Source organism: Dama dama, chromosome 26, assembly GCF_033118175.1.
Source record: "Dama dama isolate Ldn47 chromosome 26, ASM3311817v1, whole genome shotgun sequence".
NCBI lineage: Eukaryota > Metazoa > Chordata > Mammalia > Artiodactyla > Cervidae > Dama > Dama dama.
This window is the reverse complement of record NC_083706.1, coordinates 40,226,510-40,253,570: the sequence shown is the minus strand read 5'-3', so window position 1 is coordinate 40,253,570 and position 27,061 is coordinate 40,226,510. Positions and strand designations below refer to the sequence as shown.

At 42.7% G+C, this 27,061-nt stretch overlaps 1 protein-coding gene across 2 annotated transcripts in view; it reads right to left on the bottom strand.

The window, feature by feature from the left end:
• Positions 1–27,061, bottom strand: part of UST (uronyl 2-sulfotransferase) — a 313,320-nt gene that overhangs the window by 185,388 nt on the left and 100,871 nt on the right. For both annotated transcript variants that reach the window (XM_061130018.1, XM_061130017.1), the window contains exon 2: positions 7,183–7,226. In XM_061130018.1, the coding sequence (XP_060986001.1) occupies positions 7,183–7,226 (44 nt within the window). The remainder of the gene's footprint in view (positions 1–7,182; positions 7,227–27,061) is intronic.

Sequence of the window (27,061 nt, the reverse complement as noted above, 5' to 3'; positions counted from 1 at the left end):
GATTGAAGGCAAGAGGTGAAGGGGGTGACAGAGGATGAGATGGTTGGATGGCATCACTGACTCAGTGGACATGGGTTTGTACAAACTCCAGAAGATCGTGAAGGACAAGGAAGCCTGGCGTGTTGCAGTCCACGAGGTCACAAAGAGTCAGACATGAACTGCACAACTGAACAACAACAATAAAGGGGAAATTAGGGCTTCCCAGGTGGCATGAGTGGTAAAGAATCTGCCTGCCAATGCAGGAGATCCAAGAGATGTGGGTCTGATCCCTGAGTCAGGAAGATCCCCCAGAGTAGGAAGTGGCAACCCACTCCAGTACTCTTGCCTGGAAGATTCCATGGACAGAGGAGCCTGGTGAGGTACAGTCCATAGGGTCACAAAGAGTTGGACATGACTGAGTGACTGGGCACACGAAGGGAAATTAGCTTCTGGGGGGGTGGGTAAGAAGAACTAACCTTCATTGTTCATCGCCAGATACTGCTAAGTGCATATAAATGTCACCTTAATTAATACCACCACTTTTCATTCATTGGGGATTTTACAGCATAACAAATTGTAAACCCTTTTCTAATGAAGCCATTTAAAAATAGAATCTCAAGTACTAAACTAGCTAGCATATTACTTTACATACAAAAAAAACATACATGCATTATATGTCAGAATACTTTTGTATACAAATGCAGGTGTCAGTAATATATCTTAAGTCTCAATAAACCATCAGGATTCCCTGGAATCCATTTTAGTGTTTTAGGTTTGGGGATTTTTTTTTTTTTTTGAGCAGTTCTAACTACTTGTATGGATTAATATTTCTTGACTGTAATTCTTTCTCAGAGATGTTCCAAAGAAAATATACTTGTTCTTAAAAAAATAAAGAGAATAAAACTCACTCTACCTTGCAATTATCATATAATAGGTCCATATAATGTAATTATAATTAGATAATAATAGTATATAGTATGTAATATAATGTAATTACCATATAATAGGATCTGCTGGCCTCTTTTAAAAATTTAAGACCCATTATGGGGTCTCAAATGATTTCTCTCCCTATATCTTGAAACATTTTGCTAGTTCATCATCCTAAAACAATTACCGACCAATTATGCATCAATTATTCCCAAGTATGCTTTAAAAAGACTAAAGTAATAGAAAAAAATGGAAGATGATGGAATAGCTTAGAAATGCACTTAGCTTAGAACTGTTCAGTGATGATTGAAATGTTTTATTCTGTGTTGTTCACTACAGTAGCACTAGCTGCACATAGCTACAAAGAATGTGATATGTGACTAAGGCAACTGAAGAAATGAATGTTTATTTTGAATTTTAATTAATTTAAATTGCTATATGAACCTAGGGGCTCCTGTACTGAACAGTGCAGGCTTAGAACGATTCATTAAAGAAAATAACCTGTCACTACTGCATCACTCTTCATATTTTATTGTGCTGCCTAAAGTGTTGCATCATCTTGACAAAAGGTCTAGCAGAAGACTGGAAACACCATCTTTCTGGTTTGTTTTTAATATTCATTGAATAGAGTGGAGAATTCGGAATGTTTCATTCTCGCCTCTGATGACAAAGAGAAGAAAATCGATGGTTGGAGAGGTTTCCCAGGCATTAGAAAAATCAGAAAAGAATGCTCAGAGTCAGAGCTCAGCACTCAAGACCCTGAAGATGCTGATGAAATTCACCTGAAAATGAAAGTGAACCCTCAGACCATGAGTTTTCAGATGATGATATCCTACATTAATTCTTTCAAGCCAAAATGTCTATGCGGGAACAACATATTTCTAAGGACAAAAAGAAAATATGGTATTCCCACGCACTTGGTCATCAAGGGTAAGGACTTCATCAAACAATATTTGGGCTTTCCTGGTGGCTCAGATGGTAAAGAATCTGCCTGCAATGCTGGAGGCCCAGGTTCGACGCCTGGGTTGGGAAGATCCCTTGGAGAAGGGAATAGCAACCCACTCTACTACTCTTGCCTGGAGAATTCCATGGACAGAAGAGCCTGGTGGGCTACAGCCCATGGGGTTGCAAAGAGTCAGACATGACTGAGCAACTAACACACATAAGCGATGTTTTGCAATAAGAACTTGGACCATCCTGAGGGGAGCTTGGGGGAGAATGGATACAAGTATATGTACGGCGGAGTCCCCTTGCTATTCACCTGAAATTACCACAACATCGTTAATCAACTATACCCCAATACAAAATAAAAGGCTTAAAAAAACCTAGACCATCCCATTTTGCTAAATGAAAATGGGACAGTCTTTTTTCACCTTTTATAATGCCTGTATACCAAAATTTACTCTATAAACAGTATGTAAATGAACAAATGCTGATGGTGGGCATGTATACAAAGGTGACTGGAAGGAAAAAGAAGAGAAATATTCACTGGATTGATATTTTTAAAAGTTCCATTGGACTTGATAGTAAATGGTGATGACTATTTATTTTTCTGGTATACTGAGAGTTAAAGCTTGTTTATCATATTAGTTAAAATGCCAGAGAACTTATATATAATAAAAGGGTAAACCTCCAGATATAAGGTAAAAAAAATTAGTCTTTATATTAAATTACTCATCTTGGAATGGTTAAAAGTGTGAACCCTGGAGCTACAGACACAGTTCTGGGCCGGAATCACAAGTCCAATCCTTAGTGCATCCCTCTGGCAAGTTTTTCAGCCTCCCTAAGATCCAGTTCCCTCATCTGCAAAATAAGGATTAAAGAACTACTCTTCTTCAGAGATTTTTAAAGATTTTTTTTTTCTAATGTGGACTATTTAAGTTTTTTCTTGAATTTGTTACAATATTGGTTCTGTTTTATGCTTTGGTTTTGTGGCCACAAGTCTTGTGGAATCTTAGCTCCCAATCAGGGATCGAACCCGCAACCCCTGCATTGGAAGGTGAAGTCTTAACCACTGGACCACCAGGGAAGTCCCTTCTACAGATTTCTTTCTAATTTTTAATATTTTATTTATTTAGTTATTTATTCTTGGTTGTGCTGAGTCTCTGTTGCTGTAAGGGCATTTTCTAGTTATGGCAAGTGGGCGCTACTCTCTAGGTGCAGTATGAGGGCTTCTCATTGCCATGGTTTCGCTTGTTGCAGAGCATGGACTCCAGGACACACAGGCTATGGTAGTTGTGGCACGTGGGCTCAGGAGTTGTGGTTCCGGGCTCCAGAGCACAGGCTCAATAGTTGTAGCACACAGCCTTAGTTGCTCTGCAGCATGTGGGATCTTCCCAACCCAGAGATCAAACCTGCATCTCCTGCGTTGGCAGGTGGAGTCTTTGCCATGGAGCCACCAGAGAAGCCTATAAATTTTACAGAGACTAAACTTCCATGCAAAGTGCCTAGCAGAGTGCTTGGCACATAAGAAATGATAGACATCAGTGATGGATAGAGATTTTATTTTTCTTGAGTTGCTTAGATCAGCTCTCCTTATCTATCCGATTTGGGGACCCAATATATGTGAAATAATATCTGTATCCTATTTGCTACCTCCAGAATTTATCATTGCCAGTGCCAGCAGCTCACACCACCTTTGGTGGGGTTGGTGGGGTGGAGGTGGTGGCATTCCCCCAGCCCCAACCAATTTTTAGACTGAGCAAGCATCACTTCAATGAACTCAAATTTATACGAAAAATAAGGAAATGAGTTTAAAAACCTCCTAAAAATCTCACCATCCGGACTAAACATCTTTATTCTCCCAGGCTTCTCTCTGTGTACACACAGACGTATGCATACATGTTTTAAGGTGTGGGATCACACTACACTGTTGTGTCACACCTGTTTTTGTACTCAAAAGTATCTTTCTAGTTCATTCAACAGAAACCTCCATGTTCAGTCTCAGTAGGGCTCTAACCTTAAACCACTAAATTCTGTGTACACACAAAGCGGTCGTAAAAAGCAGTCGACAAAAGAAAACATTAACATCTGCCTTTAAATAACGACTTAGATCAAAAACTGGGAGGTTAAAGTGGACTTGAAAAACAAGTAAAAGTCAGAGGCATTTGGTTCTTTTTTATGAAAAAACTGGAGAGAATGAAGCTTTGGGCCCTGGATGATCTGTGTGGCACACACCCCAATTCCTAAATGGTAATTACTTGTGGAATGCGAAACTTGTGGAACTGAACTTGCAATAAAATGAGAACTCGCCTGTAAACCTCAGTCCATTTTCAGGGTTTCAAAATCCTATTTTATCTAGATCACAGCTCTTTCAGTCTTGGCATCAAAAAGTTATTTCTGAGTGCTAAACAAATATGAAAACTGTGGATCTGGACTCAGTCATGCTTCCTACTGCCAGGCTGGGGGGTTCACTCCAGAGGCCACACATGTGTGAGTCCTTATTCCCTGATACCATCATGTCCCTGAATACACCAGTGGTCTGCAGACTTAAATAATCAAGGCCTCACCTCGGGGGACAATCAAGGGACCCTTACCTGAACTCTGAACTCATCACTTCTGGGGTTCACTTCTACCCTGCCAGAAGTAATAAGCACGGATGAAAAGATGTTAATGTACCAATATTATTTTTACTCATTTTTCTTATTTCAGCTACTGCTTAGAAAGTGAAGAGGGTTTTTGCTACTCCATTCCTAGATAATGAAAATAAACTTATAGTGAAAGAATCTGTATTATATAATCTCTGCTGTATTACCTATAATCTCTGCTAGCTGAAAGAGATCATACTCACAATTTTAAAACTTGAGTGGAGTTTATAAAACTGGATTTATTCTGAAAATGACCTAAAATGGCCTGATATGACCTGCGCATCTTGGTTAAGTCTTGGTTGGGAGTGGCAAAAGAGAGAGGGGTGAAGATTAGATTGTAGGAAGCGGAGAATGCAGAGCCAGGGAAAGCCCTATGGGATCAAGGGGCGAGAGCCCAGCAAATACAGAATCCAGGCACCACCAGACTAGCAAAGAAGTAGGCAAGATGGCCAGCTTGGCAAGAGCAAGGCCCCCAGACAGGCTAAAGGAGTAGTTCCAGGTGAGTCACCAAGGACTGAGCTCCAGAAGGCAAGCTTATGGGAAGTGGGCCTGAGTCTTCTGACCAAGTAAAATCCTGTTTATCAGACCTGGAGCCCAAAGTAATGGCCTGACATGCCACTCACAGCTAGTAGACCCCACATGCTGAGTCACCTAGCCCCCTTTCCTGCAGAGCGGAGGAGTTGAGGGTGGGGAGGGCTCACTTGGCCCAACTTAGGAGAGAAGCACAGTTAAGGGGTAAAGGAACCTAGCAGGCTGTACACAACATCCTTCCCCACTCCCACTTATTTTCCCTCCGGGGCAGGTTATGGACCAAAGAAAATATGTTTTCACCACAAGAAAGGTTACAATGGTGAGTCATCATTATTAATTAATAGCCTTTATGCAAGAAGCCATGCCACTCTCTCTAGGCTATTGGCAGTAAAAACAAAATAGAAAGTGTCCAGGGAACCGACTTTCTTGATATTCATGGTTTTAGAGCAATGGATCTCAAATTTTGTCCCCAGACGTGCAGTATTCACCATCGCTCAGGAGCTAGTTAAAGATGCAAATTCTCACGTCCCACCCTCGACCTACTGCATCAGACACTTAGGGGTCTGGGCCTGGCAATCCGTGTTTTAACAAGCCTCCAGGAAATCCTGATGCAAGCTAAAGTTTGAGAATCCTGGCCGAGTGGAAAGAACCTGGGATGGGAGCCAGGAGACCTAATTCAGATTCCAGCTCTGGATCCCGTGGTCCAGTTCAGTGAAAATTAATGAATAGTCAGGATGCGCCTCTCTGTGCATCGAGGCTAAATGCAAGGATGTGAGGATACTGAGATGAGCTAGATGCAGTCCTTACTCTCAAATGGTGTCTAATCCTCTATATTCCTTTGTTTCTCCAGGGTAGGAACTGCCTTGTCGTTGTTCTTGTTTTGTTTCATATCTGCATTTCTAGTGCCTGCAGCATCACAGGCATTCAGTATATATGCAGTGGACCAAGTGATAAGCCATTCACCACTGTGATAAACATCACTGTACCATTCATCAACAATCTTAATGCTATTCCAGTCTAATTAAGACTAGCTACCGTTTATTTAACGCTTATCACATGCTAGGTGCTGAGGGCTTGTCATATATCAACTTGTTCAATCCTTTTAGATGCCCTTACTGTGGGTCATATTTTTAACCCACTTTGCACATCAAAAAAATTGAGGCTTGACATATCAAGTTATCTGTTCAATGTCATATGCTGATAGCAGTAAAACTCAAGATGAACCCAGAAATACCTTATTCCAAAGCTCGTGGTCTTAAACATGGAAGAGTCCTTCTTCAGATCCCATAAATTCAAAGACCAGTTTTATGGTGCATTTCCCTCCTCTAAGGTGAGTGCTTGATTATTTTCTCACTACGTACTTACAACTGCACTTTGGTGACATCACCTTAAGTGGTCAAAGAGAATCTCTATTTTTCTCCTTTTTCGGTAGATTGATATTTGGTTTTCATTGAGGTTAAGAAAGTAGATAGTTGTGGGGAACTACACATCACTGGATAGTCCTGACCCTTAGACATCATACCAATATTGCTTCTAAGAGCAGACGTGGTTGTGCCAGCCAGGCCAGGCCAGCCTTGAAAGGACACTGGCGGAGAAGGCTGGTTCCAGGGGACTGAACCCTGAGTGGAGTAGCCCAGGCAAGGCAGGCCGTGGAGGATGGGGCAGACATGAGTCTGGTCCAAGGCCTGAAGGCACGAGGGGGCTGGGTTGTGGACACCACATCATAGGCCAGCAAGAATACAGAGGCAAAGGAGGGAGCAACCAGGAGAAGCAGCCAGAAGTCTGAACTCGGTCCTGAGGTTCCCCTGCCTGGGATAGCTACAGCTACTGACGAAACAAACATTGCCTCCTGCTCCCTCAGGGGACACTCAAGGGACCTTTATCTGGAACCCTGGCCTCATCAATTCTGGGATTCATTTCCATCCTGCTAGAAGTAAGAAACATGGGTGAAAAGATGTTAACATACCAACATTATTTTTACCCATTTTTATATTCTTTGCATGCTTCCTTTTCCTACTCACTGTTAATCAAAGATGAACTTGACGCCCATACCTACTATCGAACAATTCCGGGCCAGGAGGGATGTGGTTGGGGTTGTTGGAGGCTATAGGTACTGAGAGAAGGAAAAGGTGATTTATAGCATAAGCAAAGATCTTACCTTACTAGGAGGTGGTCCATGGTCATCCAAGTAAGTGGAATTTCCTAGAAAAAAAAAAGAAGAAAAAGTTGATGACTTAGTAGTTTTCAATCCCAAATGAATTGAGTACAAAGTCATGGAAAATAAGTACTTTAGTTATATTTCTATTCAGACAACAGTACCAAAGGAAAATGGGTAATTAATCTCCAATTTGGTGAGATTTTGCTGATACTACCAGGCTTGGTTAATAGCTTCAGCAGCTACAAACATTCTACCAACCATGGTGTGTATGTACACAGACATGGACCATTATTCCCCACCCAATATCTGCTAGGTTTACTTTAGACCAGTGGTTCTCCAGCTTCAACACGCATCAGAATTACCTGCAGAGGCTGCTAACACTGAGACTGCCCGACCCCACCCTCAGAGTTCTGATTCAGTGCCTATGCTAACTCGCTTTAGTCGTGTCCAACTCTTTGTGACCCTATGGACTGTAGCCTGCCAGGCTCCTCTGTCCACGGGATTTCTCCAGGAGCGGGTTGCCATGCCCTCCTCCAGGCAATCTTCCCAACCGAGGGATCAAAGCCATGTCTCTCTTGTCTCCTGCATTAGCAGGTGGGTTCTTTACCACTAGCGCCGCAGTAGCTCTGAGAATCTGCATTTCTACCAAGCTCGCAAGTGATGCTGCGGGTCCGGAAACCACACTTGGAGAACCACTGCATTGTTTCTCTACTTTGTCTTGATTATCAATTTCCCTTCATCTTTTCAGTCTAGTTTGCTTCCGAAGCTTGATTTGTCTTCACTAATAGTCACTTAGTGGTATGTGTGTATTTTCAGAGTGTGTGGTTATTGTTTCCTGAGAGATAAAGACTCAGGGGGGTTCTGATAAGAACTAAAGCTTAATGAGTTCCTTCTGGGTAGCAGGTACTCCACTAAGTGTTTTATAGGTACTCATTCACTTCATTCAAATATCACAGGAGGGTTAGAATGATCCCCATTTATTGAGAAGAGAACAGAGGCCTGGAGAAATCCAATAACTTGCTCACAGTCCCACAGCTGTTAAGCTGCAGAGAGGAAGGGAGACTGGTTTTTCCAGAAGGTGCTCAGCATCTGCTCATCTGAAAAGCCCACCTGGAGTGTTGCTGTCTCCTCCTTTTGCACAGCCTGGGCACCACCAGTGTTACCAGCTGGCACCTCGCTTGATTGTGTAGGGGAGCTGGTGATGTGGTGAGTTTAGAAGCAAAGTGAAGTTGACCAGACTTTCTAACAGAGCAAAATATAGGAAACATTCAAAATTCCAGAAGACTTAAAGAAGACAGTAGATTACAGAATAAGGTCAATAAAAGGTGCTTTTTTTCAGGAGATGGCAAAAGGAACTTAAAAAGTAGGAATAATAAGGGGAAGCAGAGTTTAAGCTAGGGACAGTTCAAGTGGGGAAATTTATCTAAACGTAATAAATAAGTGGTGTTTGGCTTATAGATTTTCCGCCCCCTTTCTGAGGCATTATCCAACTCCTGTTTCTTCCTAGTCTTCTGATTTACCATCTACGTGATGTGTACAATGACTGTAATCTAACTGGCTGTTTGTATAAGGCAGAAGGACAGTGGGGTCAAATTTTCATGTATATGACACTCACACACAAACACCTGGAATGCTTGTGACTGGGTTACTTTCAGGAAAATTTGAAATGTGAACAGGATTCATAATTTGCTAGATCTTAATTATTGTGCAGCACTCCATGGGGAACATACTTGAATAGCAAGTTGATCTATATATACACACCTGACTTAGGAAAGAAGACGTGCAGAAAAGAATACAGAAAAATGGTTGCCTAAGTCTAGCAACATACTCAGAGGGACTCCACCATAAGCGGTCAGGACGGTCACAGAGGGTCCTGCCTGCTCATCATGTAAACGTGTTTTCCCCAGGAGGAATGTGAGGAATCCCAACACGTTCCAGCATCTTCTCCAGGTGTTCATCCCAGGAATCAAAGGGAGCCCAACCGCCAAATGCGTCTAAAATATGGAAAGTCTCCATAAAAACCAAAGTGCCCAGGAACTCCTGAAATGAATGATCTCAATGCCTGACTGCTACCTTGGATTCCAGACATGCGTATCCACAGACTCTTTTTTTAAATTTTATTTATTTTTTCTTTTTTTTTCAGTTTTTATTATTTTTTTTCATTTATTTTTATTAGTTGGAGGCTAATTATTTTACAATATTGTACTGGTTTTTGCCATACATTCTCCACCGACTCTTTAGCACCTCAGCCTGGATGTCTATAGGCATTTCACACCTCACCGTCCAAACAAAACTTTTTACTAATTAATTAAGTTAATTAATCATTTGTTTATTTGGCTGGGTCAGGTCTCAGTTGTGGTTCGAAGACTCCCTTGCATTGTGTGGGATCTTTTGTTGCGGGGCACCGGCTCTCTAGCAGCGGTGCAGGGGCTCAGTGGTTGCAGCGCTTGGGCTTAGACACTCACCTGCATGTTGAGATCTTAGTTCCCTGATCAGGGTTCAAACCCAAGTCCCTGCATTGCAAGGTGGATTCTTAACCACTGAATCACCAGGCAAGTCCCAACAGAACTCTTTACTTGCTTCTATTATGTCCCCCACATCGCTATTTCTCCTGTCTTCTATACCTGGCTACACAACACATTCCTTCCAAAACAGGCTTCAAAGCCTTTGTCAGCTTTGATCCATCTCTTTCCCTTCTCCCATCCATACCAACCCATTTTCAAGCCCTGTTGGCTCCGCTTTCAAAATGTTATTCAAGTCAGACCACTTCTCACCAACCCCTCTGGGCCACCAGAGAGGGACGGGCCTTCTCTTCACTGAATGTCAATTTTCTCTCCTACCACACAGCAACCAGAGGGATCTTCTAACCTTATTAATCTGGCCATGTTAGCCCTCTGCTTAAAATCTATTTCTCTAAGAACAAAATAATCAATTCCGTACCATGGTCTCTAACCCTACATGACTCAGGCCCTGTCTCCTGCCACACTTGCCACCAGCACAAAGCCTTTTCTCTGCTCCAGGATGCACGAATCTGTTGACAGCTAGGGACCTTTTGAACTGTCTCCTTCCTCTACCAGAAAAAGCTCTTGGCCACCCCCTTTGCTCAGGCTCAGGTCAAATGTCCTTGTTTTGTCAGCTCATCTTTCTTTCCCTCTCTCTCTTCCTCCATCCTTCCCTCCCTCCCTCCCTCATCATAAGACATCACTTCTTCTGCATAAAGAAAGGACCAAGGCTGACCAGGGCTGGCACTGATCCATGGACCTCATTGTTCCTGCTGCCAGCGGCCCCCGGAGCTTCCATCTACACCTACGTTCCTGTGCTTTATTAGAACACAGAGGTTCCAAGGGACATGTACTTGTAACAGAGGTATGGAAAAGGAAATGAAAAGCTACATGAATAAAAAATATCTCTTTAGCTGGAGACAGCAAGTTTTTATCCTCCTAGGGTATAAGTATTATTATTTTTTTGTGTTTAAGGTAGAGCTTTTCATCCTAGGATCTTATGCTTTCAGAGTGCAAAATAAACGAGATTGTCAGAATTTTCAAACCTGAAGTTGGTAACTTGTAGGCTGTGGAGATCAAAGGATGAGTGCTGTTACCAAAATGCGCTTCCCTAAACAGGCTCCCTGGCATCAAAGAGGCTTCTTGCCGCTCTGTCTTAGAGAGGGTTCTATGGAGGGTGTCAAGTGGTGGAAGAGGGAGGGCAGACGCCAGCCCTGGGGCCTCTGAGCTTAGAGCTCACAACACAAATAGAAAAGAAATGGTGAGGAAGGCAGATGAGGGTCTGGGGCCAGGACAGAGGACAAATGCTTACCTGTCACCCACCTCCACTGCCCTGTAAACGCCCACTGTCGATATCCCAGTCTCCAATCCAAGTAATCTTTGGAGTCCTGTAGGGGTGTATCATTTCATTTCTTTCCAGAACTTAACCCACACTTTCAGAGCTCTGATTTCAGCCTCCTTTTCGGGTTTCAAGGCCTTCCTTTGGGGATCAAAGATTACAGTATGTGGTCAAGTTAGGGAAAGAAAGAAAGGTATATACCCCACATGGTTCCACTCCTACCATCAGTCAAACTTTCAGAAGGACCTATCTCCTAACTGCCAAGAAATCGCATGCTTGGGCTGGCATATGGATAAACTTCTTACAGAAAGTCAAGATTGTGGAGTCTGCTCAGGTCGGTGGAGGAAGCAGGTGGCTACTGAGAAGAAGCAACACTTCAGCCCTCTGAACTCTATTTGCTGGTCTAGGTCCATAAAAATGGCTGAGTGCTGAAGAATTGATGCTTTTGAACTGTGGTGTTGGAGAAGACTCTTGAGAATCCCTTGGATAGTAAGGAGGTCAAACCAGTCAATCCTAAAGGAAGTCAACCCTGAATACTCATTGGAAGGACTGATGTTGAAGCTGAAACTCCAATACTCTGGCCGCTTCATGTGAAGAGCCGACTCATTGGAAAAGACCCTGATGCTGGGAAAGACTAAAGGTAAAAGGAGAAGGAGGTGGCAGAGGACGAGATGGTTAGATAGCATCGCTGACCCAATGGACATGAATTTGAGCAAATTCAGGAGATATTCAGTGAAGGACAGGGAAGCCTGGCATGCTGCAGTCCATGGGGTAGCAAAGAGTCGGATGCGACTTAGCAACTGAACAACAACAATCTTGATGTTGGTAGTGGGTTTGTGGCTCTTAAAACTGATTGAGCTATATATCAAAACCACTGACAACAAACTACTGGTGGTTTCATGGTTTTAGAGATGCTCTCACTAGAACAAGTGATCTCAGACTTTTGGACCAGCCAAGTGAGAACACATTCTACATCTCACCCTGAGTACCTAGCTTTTCCTGGTGGAGACCTCCCAGCAAGATTGTTGATATTGTTAATATAAATGAAAGACTATGTGTATTATGTGCAAAGGTGTTAACTCCAAATACCAAGGAGTTACTGATTGTGCACTTACTAGAACAATGCTATGAAAAACCAGATACAGTGCACCTAGATGAGCAGGTTAAGTCTCACTTTCATAATAGAGAATATCTCTAAAAAGTGCCATTCCACTCTGAATAAACTGCTTTACCTCCTCAAAGTTTTCCATATACACATCTATAGAAACAAACTAAGCTTACAGTTCACTGTAAGGAGTACATGACCTCATTCTATGAAAATGCCTAGAACAAAGCTTGTACATACTAAGCACCTAGTAAGCTGCAGCAATACAGCTGTACTGAGTACCAGCACCAGTGCAAGACCCCTCGCTGCCTCTCCATCCTCCCACTCAGTAGTCTTCAGCCCCCAGCGCACATTCCACTGCAATAATTTTTAAGGAATATTAATGCCAGGCACCATCCTTAACTATTCCAATTTAATTATTTGGGGACAAGTCATTTGGCAGTTGGTATTTTCAAGTTCTCCAGATAATTCTAATATCTGGGCTAGGATTGAGAATCACTGAGCTACAAAACAGAGATGAGAATTCCTCATTCAGGCTGAATCTCATTTTCAGAAATAAAAGATCAATGATCTTATTCAGGGAGATCTTAATCATGAGTTCCCTCTATCATTTCTGGGGAGAGATTCTACAATATACACACATGCTCAGTCGCTCAGTTGAGTCCGACTCTTTGCGACCCCATGGACTGTAGCCCACCAGGCTTCACTATCCATGGAATTCTCCCAGTAAGAACAGTGGAGTGGCTTGGCATTTCCTTCTTCAGGGGATCTTCCTGACCCAGGGATTGAACCTGAGTCTCCTGCATTGGCAGGTGGATTCTTTACCACTGAGCCACCTGGGAAGCCCCACACAACATGAATTTCACACCAAAGGAGAACCCAGAGGGAAGGCAGATGATCACAGGAGGGCTGACCAGGGAGTTCCAGTTAGCACCAGCTCCAGGGGGCCAGGTGGGCTCACGGGCTGCCTGGAAGTCGGCTGGCACATGGCACCTCTGGGCACAGAGATTACCCTTTAAACCACATGAGTTGCCCCCAGACCTTTCTGGGACCTCACAAATCTTCTGAAGAATAGTTTTCTGAGCTTATACTTTCAGAACATATTTGTTCCTGCACAGATATGTTCCTATTCACCTGTGTCATTCTGCTGACCCTCCTGTTTCACAGTAGAAAGGGAGATAAAGGCATAATCCTCCTTCTGCCCAGAGCAACCCCAGACTGCACTTGACTTAAACCAACAGGGGCCGTTCTATCAGTCCTAGAGATACTGATGCTTGATCCCTACACAGGCTTTAAGGGCCCACAAAGATCTGGAAGGAAAATGCCTCTGGAAAATCTGAAGCAAAGACACTCATCCCATTGAGGCTACCTGTCTTTCCAGGCTGGGGTCCTGGAGTTGGAGCGGAGGTGAGGGGACCTGGCTGACACAGAGGAGCTCCCTGCCACATCCACGTGAACCCAACAGAGACCAACACAGCCAGACAGAGAAACTGCCAGAAGCACCAACACTGAAGGACTATTGAATAGAATTGTCACTGTGCCCTCTGCTTTAAATAGCAACAGTCGCTCCTATGTAAGAGGGAGAATGGAAAGGAGCCCCAGGGGAATTGTTTAATACATTCAGGAAGACACTGCTCATAGAAGCGACTGTCACAGGTAACAGGAACGGAAGCCCAGGGATGGCTGAGGAAGTCCTGCAGGCGCCAGAACAAAGAGACCTGGGTTCAAATGGCAAGTCCTACCCCTTACTGACAGAGTTACCTTGGAAATAACACTCAATTCCCCTGAGGATTAATGTCCCTATTTGCAACTGAGGACAGAATAGCACCTAAGTAATAGGGTTTTTATGATAGAGAAACAAGATGTGTATAAAGCATTAAGCATAGCGCCTGCCTGGCATATAGTAAGTGCTCAGTGAATGGAAGCCACTTCCTTATCTTATATTAACCAATTGTATCATTCATATTCAAGCTTATAATATTACTTATTATTGACAAAAGCAAAAAGAATCCTCAGCCAAGGGAGTAGTTTATCCTATCAAGAACAAACATTATTATAAAACGTGTGCTCAGTTGTGTCTGGCTCTTTTGACTCCAACTATAGCCCGCCAGGCTCCTCTTGTCCATAGAATTTTTCAGGCAAGAATACTGGAGCGGGTTGCCGTTTTCCTCCTCCAGGTGATCTTCCCAATCCAGGGATTGAACCTGTGTCTCTTGCACCTCCCAAATTGGCAAGCAGCTTTTTTACCACTAGTTACTATTTGATATTTTCTATTCCTTTTCAACACTGGCTTGATATGTTCTCTGAAATATACAAAAATTTATTCCCAACTGTTTGAAGTACCTTTAGTAATGTGCAAATGAACTTAGAGAACCTTCAGGGGATGTAATTTATTCTTGACTCTAAGTCTTGCATTAGCAGATCTATTTTTGTCTGAATTGGTCCCTGCAGAATAAAACTGTTTAAATTCTAATTCCTCTTATAGAAACCATAACATGCATTCATGTCAATGTCAAAAAAAAGCCGCCTCTACATGGTGTCAATTTTGTTCAAACACCAGCAATTCTTTTCAGAGTCTTTCTTCCAGGGACCCTTTTAAAATCATTATCCTAAGCAATTGAAATCCTTTCTTTTTTTATTTAGACATGGGCATTTCACACAGGATTTTGGTTACCTACAGCACAATCACATGGCTTCATCTTCCCCCTAGAGTCTGGGCCTCTGATAAGATACAGTAATGAAAGAGTCGGGGTGGAAGGCAGCGCTGCAGCCCCAGCTTATTCCTTGCCAAAAAATTATGCTAATGCCACACTTTCCACCGTTAACCATGGGTTACATTTCCCTAAGAGGCAGCTGTCAGCACGCACCAGCCGTGCTTAACAATGAGGAGTTTGTGTGCTCGGTAATAGTCTCCAATAGCTCCATTTCTTATAATTAACACAGTCCCAAAGACCCTGTAATGGAGGAGCGTTGCTTGCACAACTTTATTTAAGCTCTAATAAAATTATTTTCCACTAAATTAAAACAAATGGCTTTATGAAATAAAAATACTTAAATACATTTACAAAAATATTAAATACCTTTAAAAAAAATCCTGAATGTTCACCCCAACCAGTTAACAAAGCAAAAAAAAAAAAAAACAAAAAAAAACCCTACAAATACCTTAAGCTTAAATGATAAAAATGAGCATTCCAGACCCTGAAAAAAAATACAAATTGTTATCAGTTATGATTTAGAAAGTGGCTTTCATTTCTAATTAATTTTAAAAGCAAATGAATGCTTTTCTCTGTGTATTTCAGGCTCAAAATCACTGTCTTGTTTTTTAATACATCAAGTCTACTGCCTTGTTTATCCCCCCATTAAATCTTAATATACATTATAGGATGTCAAAGGTACCTTTGTAGAAGGAAATTACTTTTGGAATCAAATGATCAGTGTAGTATTGTGATAATAACTACCTAAATATAAATATGAATTATTGCTGAATTTGCTCAGGGATTCATCATAATTGTATTATGCAGGCAGGAATAAAGTATAAAAGAGAGATGGAATCATTTAGGTTTCTGTTTCATTCCATTAGATTTTCCTCCCAAAGTAATTACTACAGTCAGCTGCTCCCACCTCTGTGACTATAACACACCCACTGGGAAAGCAGCCCAGCCCTGCACACTCCAAGGTTCTAATGAGAGTCAGATAATCTTCTTCCAGGACCTAGCCACCATGAGGATGGACACTTTCCATCATTCACTTACTGCATAAAGAACCCCTAAAGAATGTAGTGGAAGATGAGCAGGACAAAGACAACTACCCTGGGAGAACAGAACAAGGCCAAAACAATCTGTACCTTTCATATCATCATTGATGGTTCACATCAATGCTGACCTGGGGTCTGTGCTAAACACTCGAAAGACCTCATCCCACTTTGTTCCTACGACAACCTCTGAGGCAAGAACTACTGTCATCCCCATTTTACAGCAGAGAACGCAGATGGAGGAGGTGAAGTGACCTGCATCACCTCGAACAGCTCATCAGCAGGAGGTCCTGGTTCTGAGTCCAGCTGTCTGATTCTGAAGCTCTTTTGCTCACCACACCCTCCCTACCTGGTTCAGAGATTCCAGTCTAGGAGACACAGGTACTGTGAAATACTGGCCTGTTAGCTCTCAGGGGATCTCAGGCTGATCAGTTTTGGGCTTCTCAGGGATGGTGTGGACTGGAGATGATGGAGTTGCTCATGTTTCTGAGCAACATGCACCAGGACACTCACAGATTCATCCATCAAACATTTATGAAGTGCTTACTTCATGCCAGGCACTATGCATAGTGGTGCAGGCCTGAGTAAAAAGATATGAACCCTGCCCGTCTTAGTTCAGGCCTGCTATAGTAAATTACTACAGACTGGATGGCTTAAACAACAAACATTTATCTCTGACAGTTCTGGAGGCTAGAAGTTTAAGATCAGGGTCCATCATGGTCTAGGGTTCCTCCTGACTTGCAGATGGCTGTGTTTCCTGCTGTGGCCTCACGTGGTGGAGAGACAGGGCTCTGGTCTCTTCCTCTTCAAATTAGGGCACTACTCCCATCATGGGGGCCCCATCTTCATGACCTCATCTAAACCTGATTACCACATGAAATCCCCATCTCCAAATGCCATCAAATTAGGCACAGGGCTTCAATTTATATACAATATGTATAGGAGTATATAAATATATAGGGCTTCAATATGCATAGGAGGGTATAAACAGTCCATAGCACTGGCCCACTGAAGTCTGCAATAAAAATGAATGACAGACATTAAACAAAGGATTACAAAAGAAGTCTTCAGTTGTTCGTGATGACTCTTGTAAGGAGTGAAGTACAGGGCAGAATGAGAAGGAATAACAGAGTTTCCTCAACTCAAGGAAGAGGAGTGCAGTCAAAGAGGGCGATGAGTCCAAGTTAAGGATATTCTATGACCTTGAAATAAAGATCAGAAAGATAAAGTCTCATTTAAGAAGCAAAAGGAACTTTGTGCAAAGATTCCAAGGGCTTTGGGGCACACCTGAAAAGACCTGCTTTTTCAGCAGCTCCCACCTCCATCAACCCTGAGAGGTCAGCAGGACAGTGAGGGTCCCTTTCCACAGAGAAGACCTGAGCCCAAGGTCATGTGTGTAGAGGTGGCAGAGCTGGACTTGAACTTGGGTTCAAGCTTGAAGGAATTCCAGTCCATACTACCTGATGGCTCCATGCAGTGGGACAGTGGACAGATGGGAGAGTTTTCTGCGACTGCTGTGTGTGCAAAAATAACACCACTGTGAGCCTGGAGGAAGGTGGAACCCAGAATCGAGATGGAAGAACTCTGTGAAGATGAGGTAGGGAACCACCATGGGAAAGTCATCAGTGGGCCTTGGTGATGTCCTACAGATAACTTTTGCTGAGTGATGAACCACTACTTTGTTAGAGGTTGGTGTCAACACATACATATTTTAAATGGATAAAAAAAATTCATTGCTAGTTCTGTCTTCTGCTTGATGGGCTCCTGGGCCATAGCCTGAGGCCACTGGTAAATGAGCATCTGTGTCCTCTATATTCTAAATGAAACAGTCATATGTTTGACAGAGAATTACTCGTCACTTGCCAATTCTTTTCATGCTGTAGGGAAAAGAGTATGAAAGAGCACTCGACAGGGTGTTTCAAATAAACTGCACCTCAATGATATGCACACAAACGAGAGAGTCGAAGAGTGCTCGTAAATGCTGATGCTGATTTAGAAAGCATGTGGATGAAATGGTTTTCATGGGGACGTCGGTCTTACACAGATGCTGTAGTGCAGACTGAACTATCCCATCTGGGATTATACTTTCATATCAACTTTCGAGTAACACAAGGAAGAGATCATAGTTTCCTGTTTATTAGGTCTTCAAATGTAAAAGAGGATTTTTAATAGAGCAGCAGGAACCACTGAAGTCATTCAGAGCAGTAATCCTCACAAAATTAACTAGCAATCAAACGCATGAGCCTGGCGGTCTCTATTTAAAAAGGGTGAGTTTCAATAAATTCAGCATCGCTCCCTTTTCTATCATCTCTCTAGTTCTATTTTGTATCAGATTTAATAGGATTTAGACAAGATTTTGTGGTTCATGCGACCATAATGTTGGAAGATAAAAAAGGATTCACATACCTCTATATGTTACTCTGTAGGCCCAGATAAACACCCCTCCCCACAAAAACAAATAAGTGTCTAAAAATCAGATATTCTTTGCCAAAGATGAGCCAAAGTACAAAATACAGGAGAAAGAATGTGGGTTTTTGAAGCACACCAATCCAAGGTGGCAATCTACTTCCTGAATGTGACCTTGAACTAGGACTTGAAGTTTCTGGGTTTTACTTTCCCCACAGGAAAAGCAGAAAGAATAAACCTCATCTCATAGGACTAGGGGGATCAGAGTTACATTTATAAACTGCCTGGCATGCACACAACAAAGAGTAGCACCATGATTATATTTAAAACAGAGCCAATTTCAAGATGTGATGCATTAAACAAAACTGTTACGTATGCAGGTAATCACATACATAGACATCAGTCCAGCACTGAAATACGCATCTCTCATTATGCACTGGGATGGCCTGTCGCTGTCTTCCTCCACAATTCCCAGGATTTATGATGGGAGGTTATACCTGGGCATGAACAAAATGTAATTTTTAAAACCCTGGCAGAATTTGGCTATTCGTATGCTTGTATTATTATTCTGAAAGATAGAGTGTTTTGGAGGTCATAAATACTCTCTAGTACATAGTAGATCGGTTTCTTTTCTAATAAAGTTAATCCTATCTTTCAACAAAATGAGTTGGGGAAGAGTACTTTCTTATACCCAGAAAGAGGAGTCTTTCTTAAAAAGCCTGTTTGCCTTGAATTCATCATAAATCTGGAAATATGAATAGTCTTTCAAAATTACAGTGAGTCACTTGCTTTTCTGAACCACTGAAGGATTGAGTCTGAAGGTTGAGGCTGATGCAGAACTTGGGAGCAAAGCCAGCATGAGTTCTGCTGGAAGAAAATTGGAGCTCATCTTTATAGCAAAACAAACACCTAGTTTCCTGGTTTTCATGCTCACGAATTCGAAATATACACAAGCCTTCTTAATATCAATTTGCTTATTGGAGAACACTTCTTAATAAAAAAGTTTTCCCCAACAGCACAAAACATCAATCAAATGAATCCAAGCCCACCCAAAGTAACTTAATTGTCATGGTGCAAAGGGAGACTCAGCTGATCAAGACAGAACTTCTAGTCTAAGGGGTTGTCGGAAGTGGAATGGGGCCTCAGGGTGGCATCCTCACAGAGGCAGGGCTGAAGCCATGCTGGGCAAGATGCCTTTGCTGGGTGGAGGGAGATGCATGGTGACCTCTCAATCTCCTTCCAACTCTCAGATTCCCTGAAGACCCCTTATGTGCATGCCTGCTCAGTCACAGTCGGGTCCAACTCTTTGTGAACCCATGGACTGTAGCCCGCCAGGCTCCTCTGTTCATGGGATTCTCTAGGCAAGAATACTTGAATGGGTTGCCATGCCCTCCTCCAGGGTATCTTCTGGACCCAGGCATCAAATATGCATCTCTGACATCTCCAGCATTGGCTGGAGGATTCTTTACCACTGAACCCCCTCGTAAGCCCTTGAAGACCCCTCACACAATGAGCAAATGAAACTGCTCATTGTTCAAAAATCATTTTCTTTATCATGTAGACTTCAATCATTTGAGTAAGTGTGAATAATATTAAGAACAGATATATTGATGACATCAGGACGACATTTTAACATGGACACAACTCTTTCCAGAAAGCACAGAATTTGATACATGAAATGGTTTTTTTTTTTTTAATGCATGTATAACTTCAACCCTGCGTGAAAGAAAGGTAGGAATGGGGAAAGCTGTTTAATGCAAAATGTGTTTTTCTTTTCAGAGTCACTTTATGCCAAGCGAATGACATAAGCATCATGGATTTTTCTCTGTTGTGAATGCTAGGCACACATGTCCTGATTCAAGCCCACTGAAATGGTAGGAACTGGGGCTATAAAAGGATGAGATAGTTTACTTTCAAGACAAAAGATTGAAATTAGAGTTCTGTATAGGAGAATTAAGAGCTTCTCTGGTAGCTCAGCTGGTAAAGAATCTACCTGCAATATAGGAGACCCTGGTTCAATTCCTGGGTTGAGAAGGTCCCCTGGAGAAGGGATAGGCTATGCACTCCAGTATTCTTGGGCTTCCCTGGTGGCTCAGATGGTAAAGAATCCACCTGCAATGTAGAAGACCTGGGTTCAATCCCTCGTTAGAAGATCCCCTAGAGAAGGGCATGGCAACCCACTCCAGTATTCTTGCCTGGAGAATCCCATGGACAGAGAAGCCTGGCGGGCTACAGTCCATGGGGTTGCAAAGAGTCAGACACGACCGAGTGACTAAGCACAGCACACAGGAGAACTGAAGGGTTCCTGTTGGGATTTGGGGGCTAAGGTTTTAGAAGAGAAGCCCTAGTCCAGGCAACAATAAGAACCAGGCCGTGGTTGGTCTAGAGGCCTTGAACACTTCAGACTCAGTGAGCAAAGCCATTACAAACCTAAAAAACAATTAATGCTCTGTGGGGGCCATAAAAAGATAAATCATAAGAAGGTATGTGAATGCTTTACACATAACTGAGAATAATTGAAGAAATCACTCAGCAATGGAGAAAATATATTTCTTGACAGTGCAAAGAGGCACCAGAGCAAAAATAACTTTGTGAGGATTATAAGAATAATAAGGTAGGGTTATAAATAACAGGAAAAATTGAATATGCTAATGAAAGCCTGACGATAAAGGTTAGAAACAGAGAGTTAGATGATACTAGCTTAATAGAAATATAAAGCATTGGAAAATGGATTTTTAGGTAGCAGAGACTTGATCCTTTCCTGAGGTACAGAAAGGTAGGGAAAGGTATGAATATTTATTATGTGCCAATCAAGGATTGTGCATTAGGCAAATCATTACATATAGCTCTGTCCTTCCATCTGCAGCTAGATACTGTTTTCTCATCTTGTAGATGAGGAAACAAACCCTCAGAGAGGTCAAAAAACCTTCCGGAGAGGGGGCAGTTAAACAACGTGGGGCCAGCGTGGAGCTGGACCCATCCACTTCTATAGCCCTCTGAAGACTTCTCTTTCCACTCAGACCCAGCACACACTCCTGGCTCTTCTGCCTGCATGGAGGTGGTGGCAGTAGTTTAGTCGCTAAATCCTGCCCTGCTCTTTGTGGCCCCATGAACTGCAGCACCAGTCTTCCTGGCCCATCACCAACTCCCAGAGCTTGCTCCAACTCACATCCGTGGAGTGGGTGGTGCCATCCAACCATCTCATCCTTTGTCCTCCTACTCCCACCCCAATAGTGGAAATTGTTTTATCACCACTTTTTATCCATCCAAATTTTAGCCACTCAAGCCCCACGTAACTTTTTTCATTGTCTATTTTTTAAAATAGACTTCAGCTACAGTCATTTGTCTCTTCTCTGAATTTTCATTACTGGGGTGGGGGTAGGGATACACACACACACACACACACACACACACACACACACACCTTCTCCCTCCAGCAAGGAGAGAAGGGTCTTTACAAGGACTGGAGAGTAATCAAATTTGACTGCTGCATGTTTCACTTCACTTTGGCATGGAATCAGCTGGTCCCAAAACCAAGTGTTTTTTCTTTTTACATTTCCATACTAAAAATAAATAAAAAGTAAGTGACTTTCCCTAAAAAGCCAAGGAATTTTAAAACATAACCAACATTTCCCTGCTGTACCTCTAATCAGAGAATTAAACACCACACTGAAAATTCAATGCTTGATTCATATTGACGGGGAATCATTCCAAAGCTTTAAATACCATGACCCCATGCCCTTAAGGGCACTTAAAAGGCAATTTCACAAGTGGGTCCCTTTTGTTCCACTCCAGGGATCAATCACTTGTGTTAGAAAAATCACCTAAGTACCAGCAGAGAGCCCTGTATTTGCAGCCAAATTCCTTTAAGAGCAATCATCCTTGTATGAGTCACACCACACAGAATCATTGAAGTACTTTATATGTGTACCACCTATACTTTATCAAGACATCCAAATGATGTTTGCAGTGGAGGTCACATTAATTTTTAAAGGTTTGAAAGCCAATATAATATTCACAGTCATGACAACTTCTAGGCCTAAATACTGCAGAATGCAAAGTAGCATTTTTGATTTAGCTTACCTAGATTTCAAATCTTTTATGAATAAAACTACATACATAACACAAACCAAATTTATAAGTTTTTATTAACACTTAATGACGAAATACCATCAGCCTTTTGGAACCTCTTGGCTTTGCATGGAGAAGCACTGTGTGCTGAAGGAAAAGCAGGAGGAACTTGAGGGAAGACTCCTGATCTATTTCACTGTCCAGTAAACTGGGCTCTAGGGTATCCTGTTTTCTCAAGTGACAGTTCTTTCCTTCAATATGACTACTTATCATAACATTTTTAGAAACAGATAAGGATAAGGCCTAATTCTTACATCAATACATAACACTCCCATCCAATTCTTATAGTGTTTTTATGGTCTTAGAAATCAGAGAGTGAGTCTGTTTTACACAAGGATCCTTCCATAATTCTGCCACAAGTAAATAAACACTGCTCTTTGCAATCAAAATACACTCAGATTTTCCTGTCTTTATCTAGGTTCAGGATTCTTGTCTGCTGAGCATCCTTGTCCACTGACAGAAGAAACTAGCTGTGGTTTCTCAACCACTCGCCAGCCAGGCCTGGATCAGACAGAAAAAACAAACAAAAGTGGAGAAGGTTTGTGATGCTTCTTCCTCTTAAAACATCTGGGAGATTTTACAAGAGGTAAGGGCATCTTCAGAGAAGGCAATGGCAACCCACTCCAGTACTCTTGCCTGGAAAATCCCATGGGCGGAGGAGCCTGGTGGCCTGCAGTTCATGGGGTTGCTATGAGTCGGATAAGACTGAGCGACTTCACTTTCCCTTTTCACTTTCATGCATTGGAGGAGGAAATGGCAACCCACTCCAGTGTTCTTGCCTGGAGAATTCCAAGGACGGGGGAGCCTGGTGGGCTGCCGTCTATGGGGTCGCACAGAGTCAGACACGACTGAAGCGACTTAGCAGCAGCAGCAGCGGCAGCAGCAAGGGCCTCTTCAAGTACACCTGGAATCTGGATCCTGGCTTCACTGTTAACAGGGTGTAAAATATCAGTCAGGTTCTTCAGTAGCTCCAACGGTAAAGAATATGCCTGCAATGCAGGAGACCCAGGTTCAATCCCTAGGTCAGGAAGATCCCCTGGAGAATGGAATGGCAACCCACTCTAGTACTCTTGCCTGGAGAATCCCATGGACAGAGGAGTATGGCAGGTGACAGTCCATGGGGTTTGCAAAGAGTTGGACATGACTGAGCAACTTTCATTTCATTTCATTTTCATAATATCAGTCAGGTTGCTTGACTTCACTGAGTCTCACTTGCCTCAGGTAAAACTGGGGTTAAGGTGAATATATATGAGCATCTAAAGTCATGATGTGAATATTCTGTGCTATAAGCTTTGGACTTCAGCACCTGCCCACAGCCCTCTAATTATGCTTATCAAGCTGTGATAATGGAGTGACCAACTGCAAGTTGAGAGGAAGGACTAGAGGTCTATGTTGGCAGACCTTAAAGTGGAAGTAATACTTGAGCTGTGCCTGAAACTGTGGACATGATTCAACTCAGGTGTGATGAAAGCAAGGGTATGTACCCCAGGGGAACAGCAGAAGGGATCATAAGGATGGGCAGGTCAGCTTGGCTCGTGTGTGTGCTGAGGGGACAATGAGAACACGGAGGGAGATAAAACTGTAAAAGAAAGATGAACATGATAATTCTTGCAGCTCTTCTTTGATCATTTTTACAATTTGTCATGGACATTGTAGGTGAAAATTTACACTTGAAGCCAAGTTCTGTTCACTGAATGTGTTCGCCAATTTCAAGATGCTCTTAACTGAGCTCCTCATAAAAATGATCCAGGATCTTTAAAAGACCTTTGTCAGTCGCTCAGTCATGTCTGACTCTTTGCGACCCCATGAATTGTAGATACCAGGCTCCTCTGTCCATGGAATCCTCCAGACAAGAATACTGGAGTGGGTTGCCATTCCCTTCTCCAGGGGATCTTCCCAACCCAGGGACTAAACCCGGGTCTCCTGCAGTGCAGGCAGATTCTTCACCATCTGAGCCACCAGGGAAGACCCCAAAATGATCCAAGAACCCCCTAAACTTAACACGACATACCACTGCACCTCCATCCCCACCTTCAAATATAAAAAAACTTATATATACACATACTTATGTATGCAGCACAAAGTTCTCATTGCCAGTCTTTCTCTAATAATCCAATTGTAAAAAAAATTATTCATTATAAAATGTTATCTCTGGGGGTCAAGAAAGGAGGAAAAGGAGAAAGTCAGGGATCTGACCGCAATAACACAGTTTAGATCCCAGTCCTCAGTCAGTCTGGTATGAAGATCAACCTGACATGTAACTTAGCGCAAGTTTACACACGTCATTCCGTCAATCAGCTCCGGGGCAGCACTCCTGACCAAGTCAAGCAGCCTGTGCATAAACACTTGATTTATGTAGTATACTGGACCAGATCATCTCTGACATTATACAAGAGATTAACCAGGGAAGCCCACACCCCGACTCTCATCCCATCTCTTAAGGAGGTAGCTGTCTGTGCCTTAGTCTTTGGTGTTTATATGATTAAAGGAAAAAACAACTGTGAAGGACCTTTCTATAGATGGCACCCCTGCACGTACATCTCAGCTGTTATCTGCTTCCTATGAATAGCACTTAGTTTATACATAACTTGATTGCACAATGTTATGCCAAGGGGTCTGATTTTGGTTTTGTTTATTTTCTTAGCATGAATCACTTCTGTGAATGTTTACCATACTACCTTAAAGGATATTAATCAAACAATATTCGGGGGGATATTTTTTCCCTAAATACAAAGGAAATTTTTTCCTCTAAATACAAAGGAATTTTGGAGTTTTCTCCCTAAATACAAAAGAAGAAGTGTCTCATCTGTCAATTGATTTTTGTCAAGTCCAAGTGCTGCCCTGGCTGCTGCCAGTTCAAGCTCGCACAATTCACACCACACAACTTGGATTGCCCAACATCTGCTGTGCAGCCTGTGGATACTCCCCAGGAGCACACACCTTGCTCAGCTTTCCAGCAAATCTCACTGTCCCGACAACTCATCTTTTCTCCTGTAGTAATAGGCTCCCTAGTGAGCAAAACTGAGGCGGGAAAAAAAAAAATACCGATTCCTACCTACGTGCGTGTGCACTAAAAGAGGAAACTGTCCTCTGCCAAAACTGTTTCCAGAAACACGTTCCCACCTGCCTCAGATTCCTCTTCCCTCTGGATGGAACTGCCAATTTCTTTAGTTACCTGGCTCTCAGACTCCAGACAGAGTCCCTGCATGTGAGCAGAGACACTCTCAGAAGGTGACACGTTCCTTCTCTCCTGCCTGTCCCCAGAGGCTTTCCCCAGGGAGCCTTCACAAGCAGTGGTACCTTTCTGGTTAGGATGGTGTTTTGCTGCTTTCTGGGCATGAATTTTTGAGTCTGGGACCCCAAGAGAATTGTTGGAACAGTGAGAGAAGATGGGAATCAACTTCATGTTGTAGGCTGTAAGGGACAGACTCCTCTCAGCACAATGGAAAAAAACTGGGAGTTCATCACTAAATAACTGATGTCAACCACAACATGTTTCAACAGCAGAGGCCGCTGAAATATTTTTCTACTTTTAATGTCTACCCTCTCCACCCGAGTGTTGCTCATTACACTGTGATCTATACCACCCATAATATTAACCTCATTAATCAGGAGATAGAACCTTTCTATCCCACCCTCGCTCCTTGTCCTTCCTAATATTGCTATTCTATGCGGTATCTGCCTAAAACTTTATTACACTGACTGCTCCCCAAGCATTTGTTGTTGTTCGGTTGCTAAGTTGTGTCTGACTCTTTTTGACCCCATGAACTGCAGCACACCAGGCTTCCCTGCCTTTCACTGTCTCCTGGAGTTTGCTTAAACTCATGTCCATTGATTCGGTGATGCCATCCAACCATCTCATCCTCTGTCGCCCCCTTCTCCTCCTGCCCTCAATCTTTCATAGCATCAGGGTCTTTTCCAATGAGTTGGTTCTTCACATCAGGTGGCCAAAGTATTGGAGCTTCAGCTTCAGCATGCCCTTCCAATGAATTTTCAGGGTTGAATCCCATGAACAGTAGGAAAAGGCTCTTCAAGCATGGTGATATACAAAGATTGGGTCCTCAGTGAATAATCTTTTCCTGAAATGAAATCCCGGGACAAAACCAGTCTCCTTACTAACATGTTAGATGATATAGCATGGTGCTGAGAGTGTGACTATGAAGAAAAGCACATTTAGACAAATTTTAATTCTCAGTTCTGCAAGAGGAGATGAGAAAGCGTGGGCAAGAGCTTTTGAAGGAAATAGAATGGTCTCAAAATAGACTGGGTGTGTTCCTCCCCAGTCACACATTTACAATCACTTGGAGCTGGGACCAGGCTCCAGACCCAAAGGTGGTAGAGGGACTGTGCTTAGAATGCTCACTGCAATGTTTCCAAGTCCTAGTTCTGTAATTTAGTCAAAGCTATCTGGTCTCAAGGACCACAGGATCCTAAGGTTCACTTTTGTCTAAGAATTTTTTTATTCTGTTTTGGTCAGTTACCTGCCAGGACTTATCAGATTCAATCATGTATGATATTGTTAGGGAATAAAGAAAGGAGTTTATTATTTGACATGAAAGTTGCACACCAAGGTTTCAGAAATGCAGGGGACGAGGAGGTGGCCCTGGGCGTAGGAAGGATTAGTGGTATACAGCAGTCCCCTCACT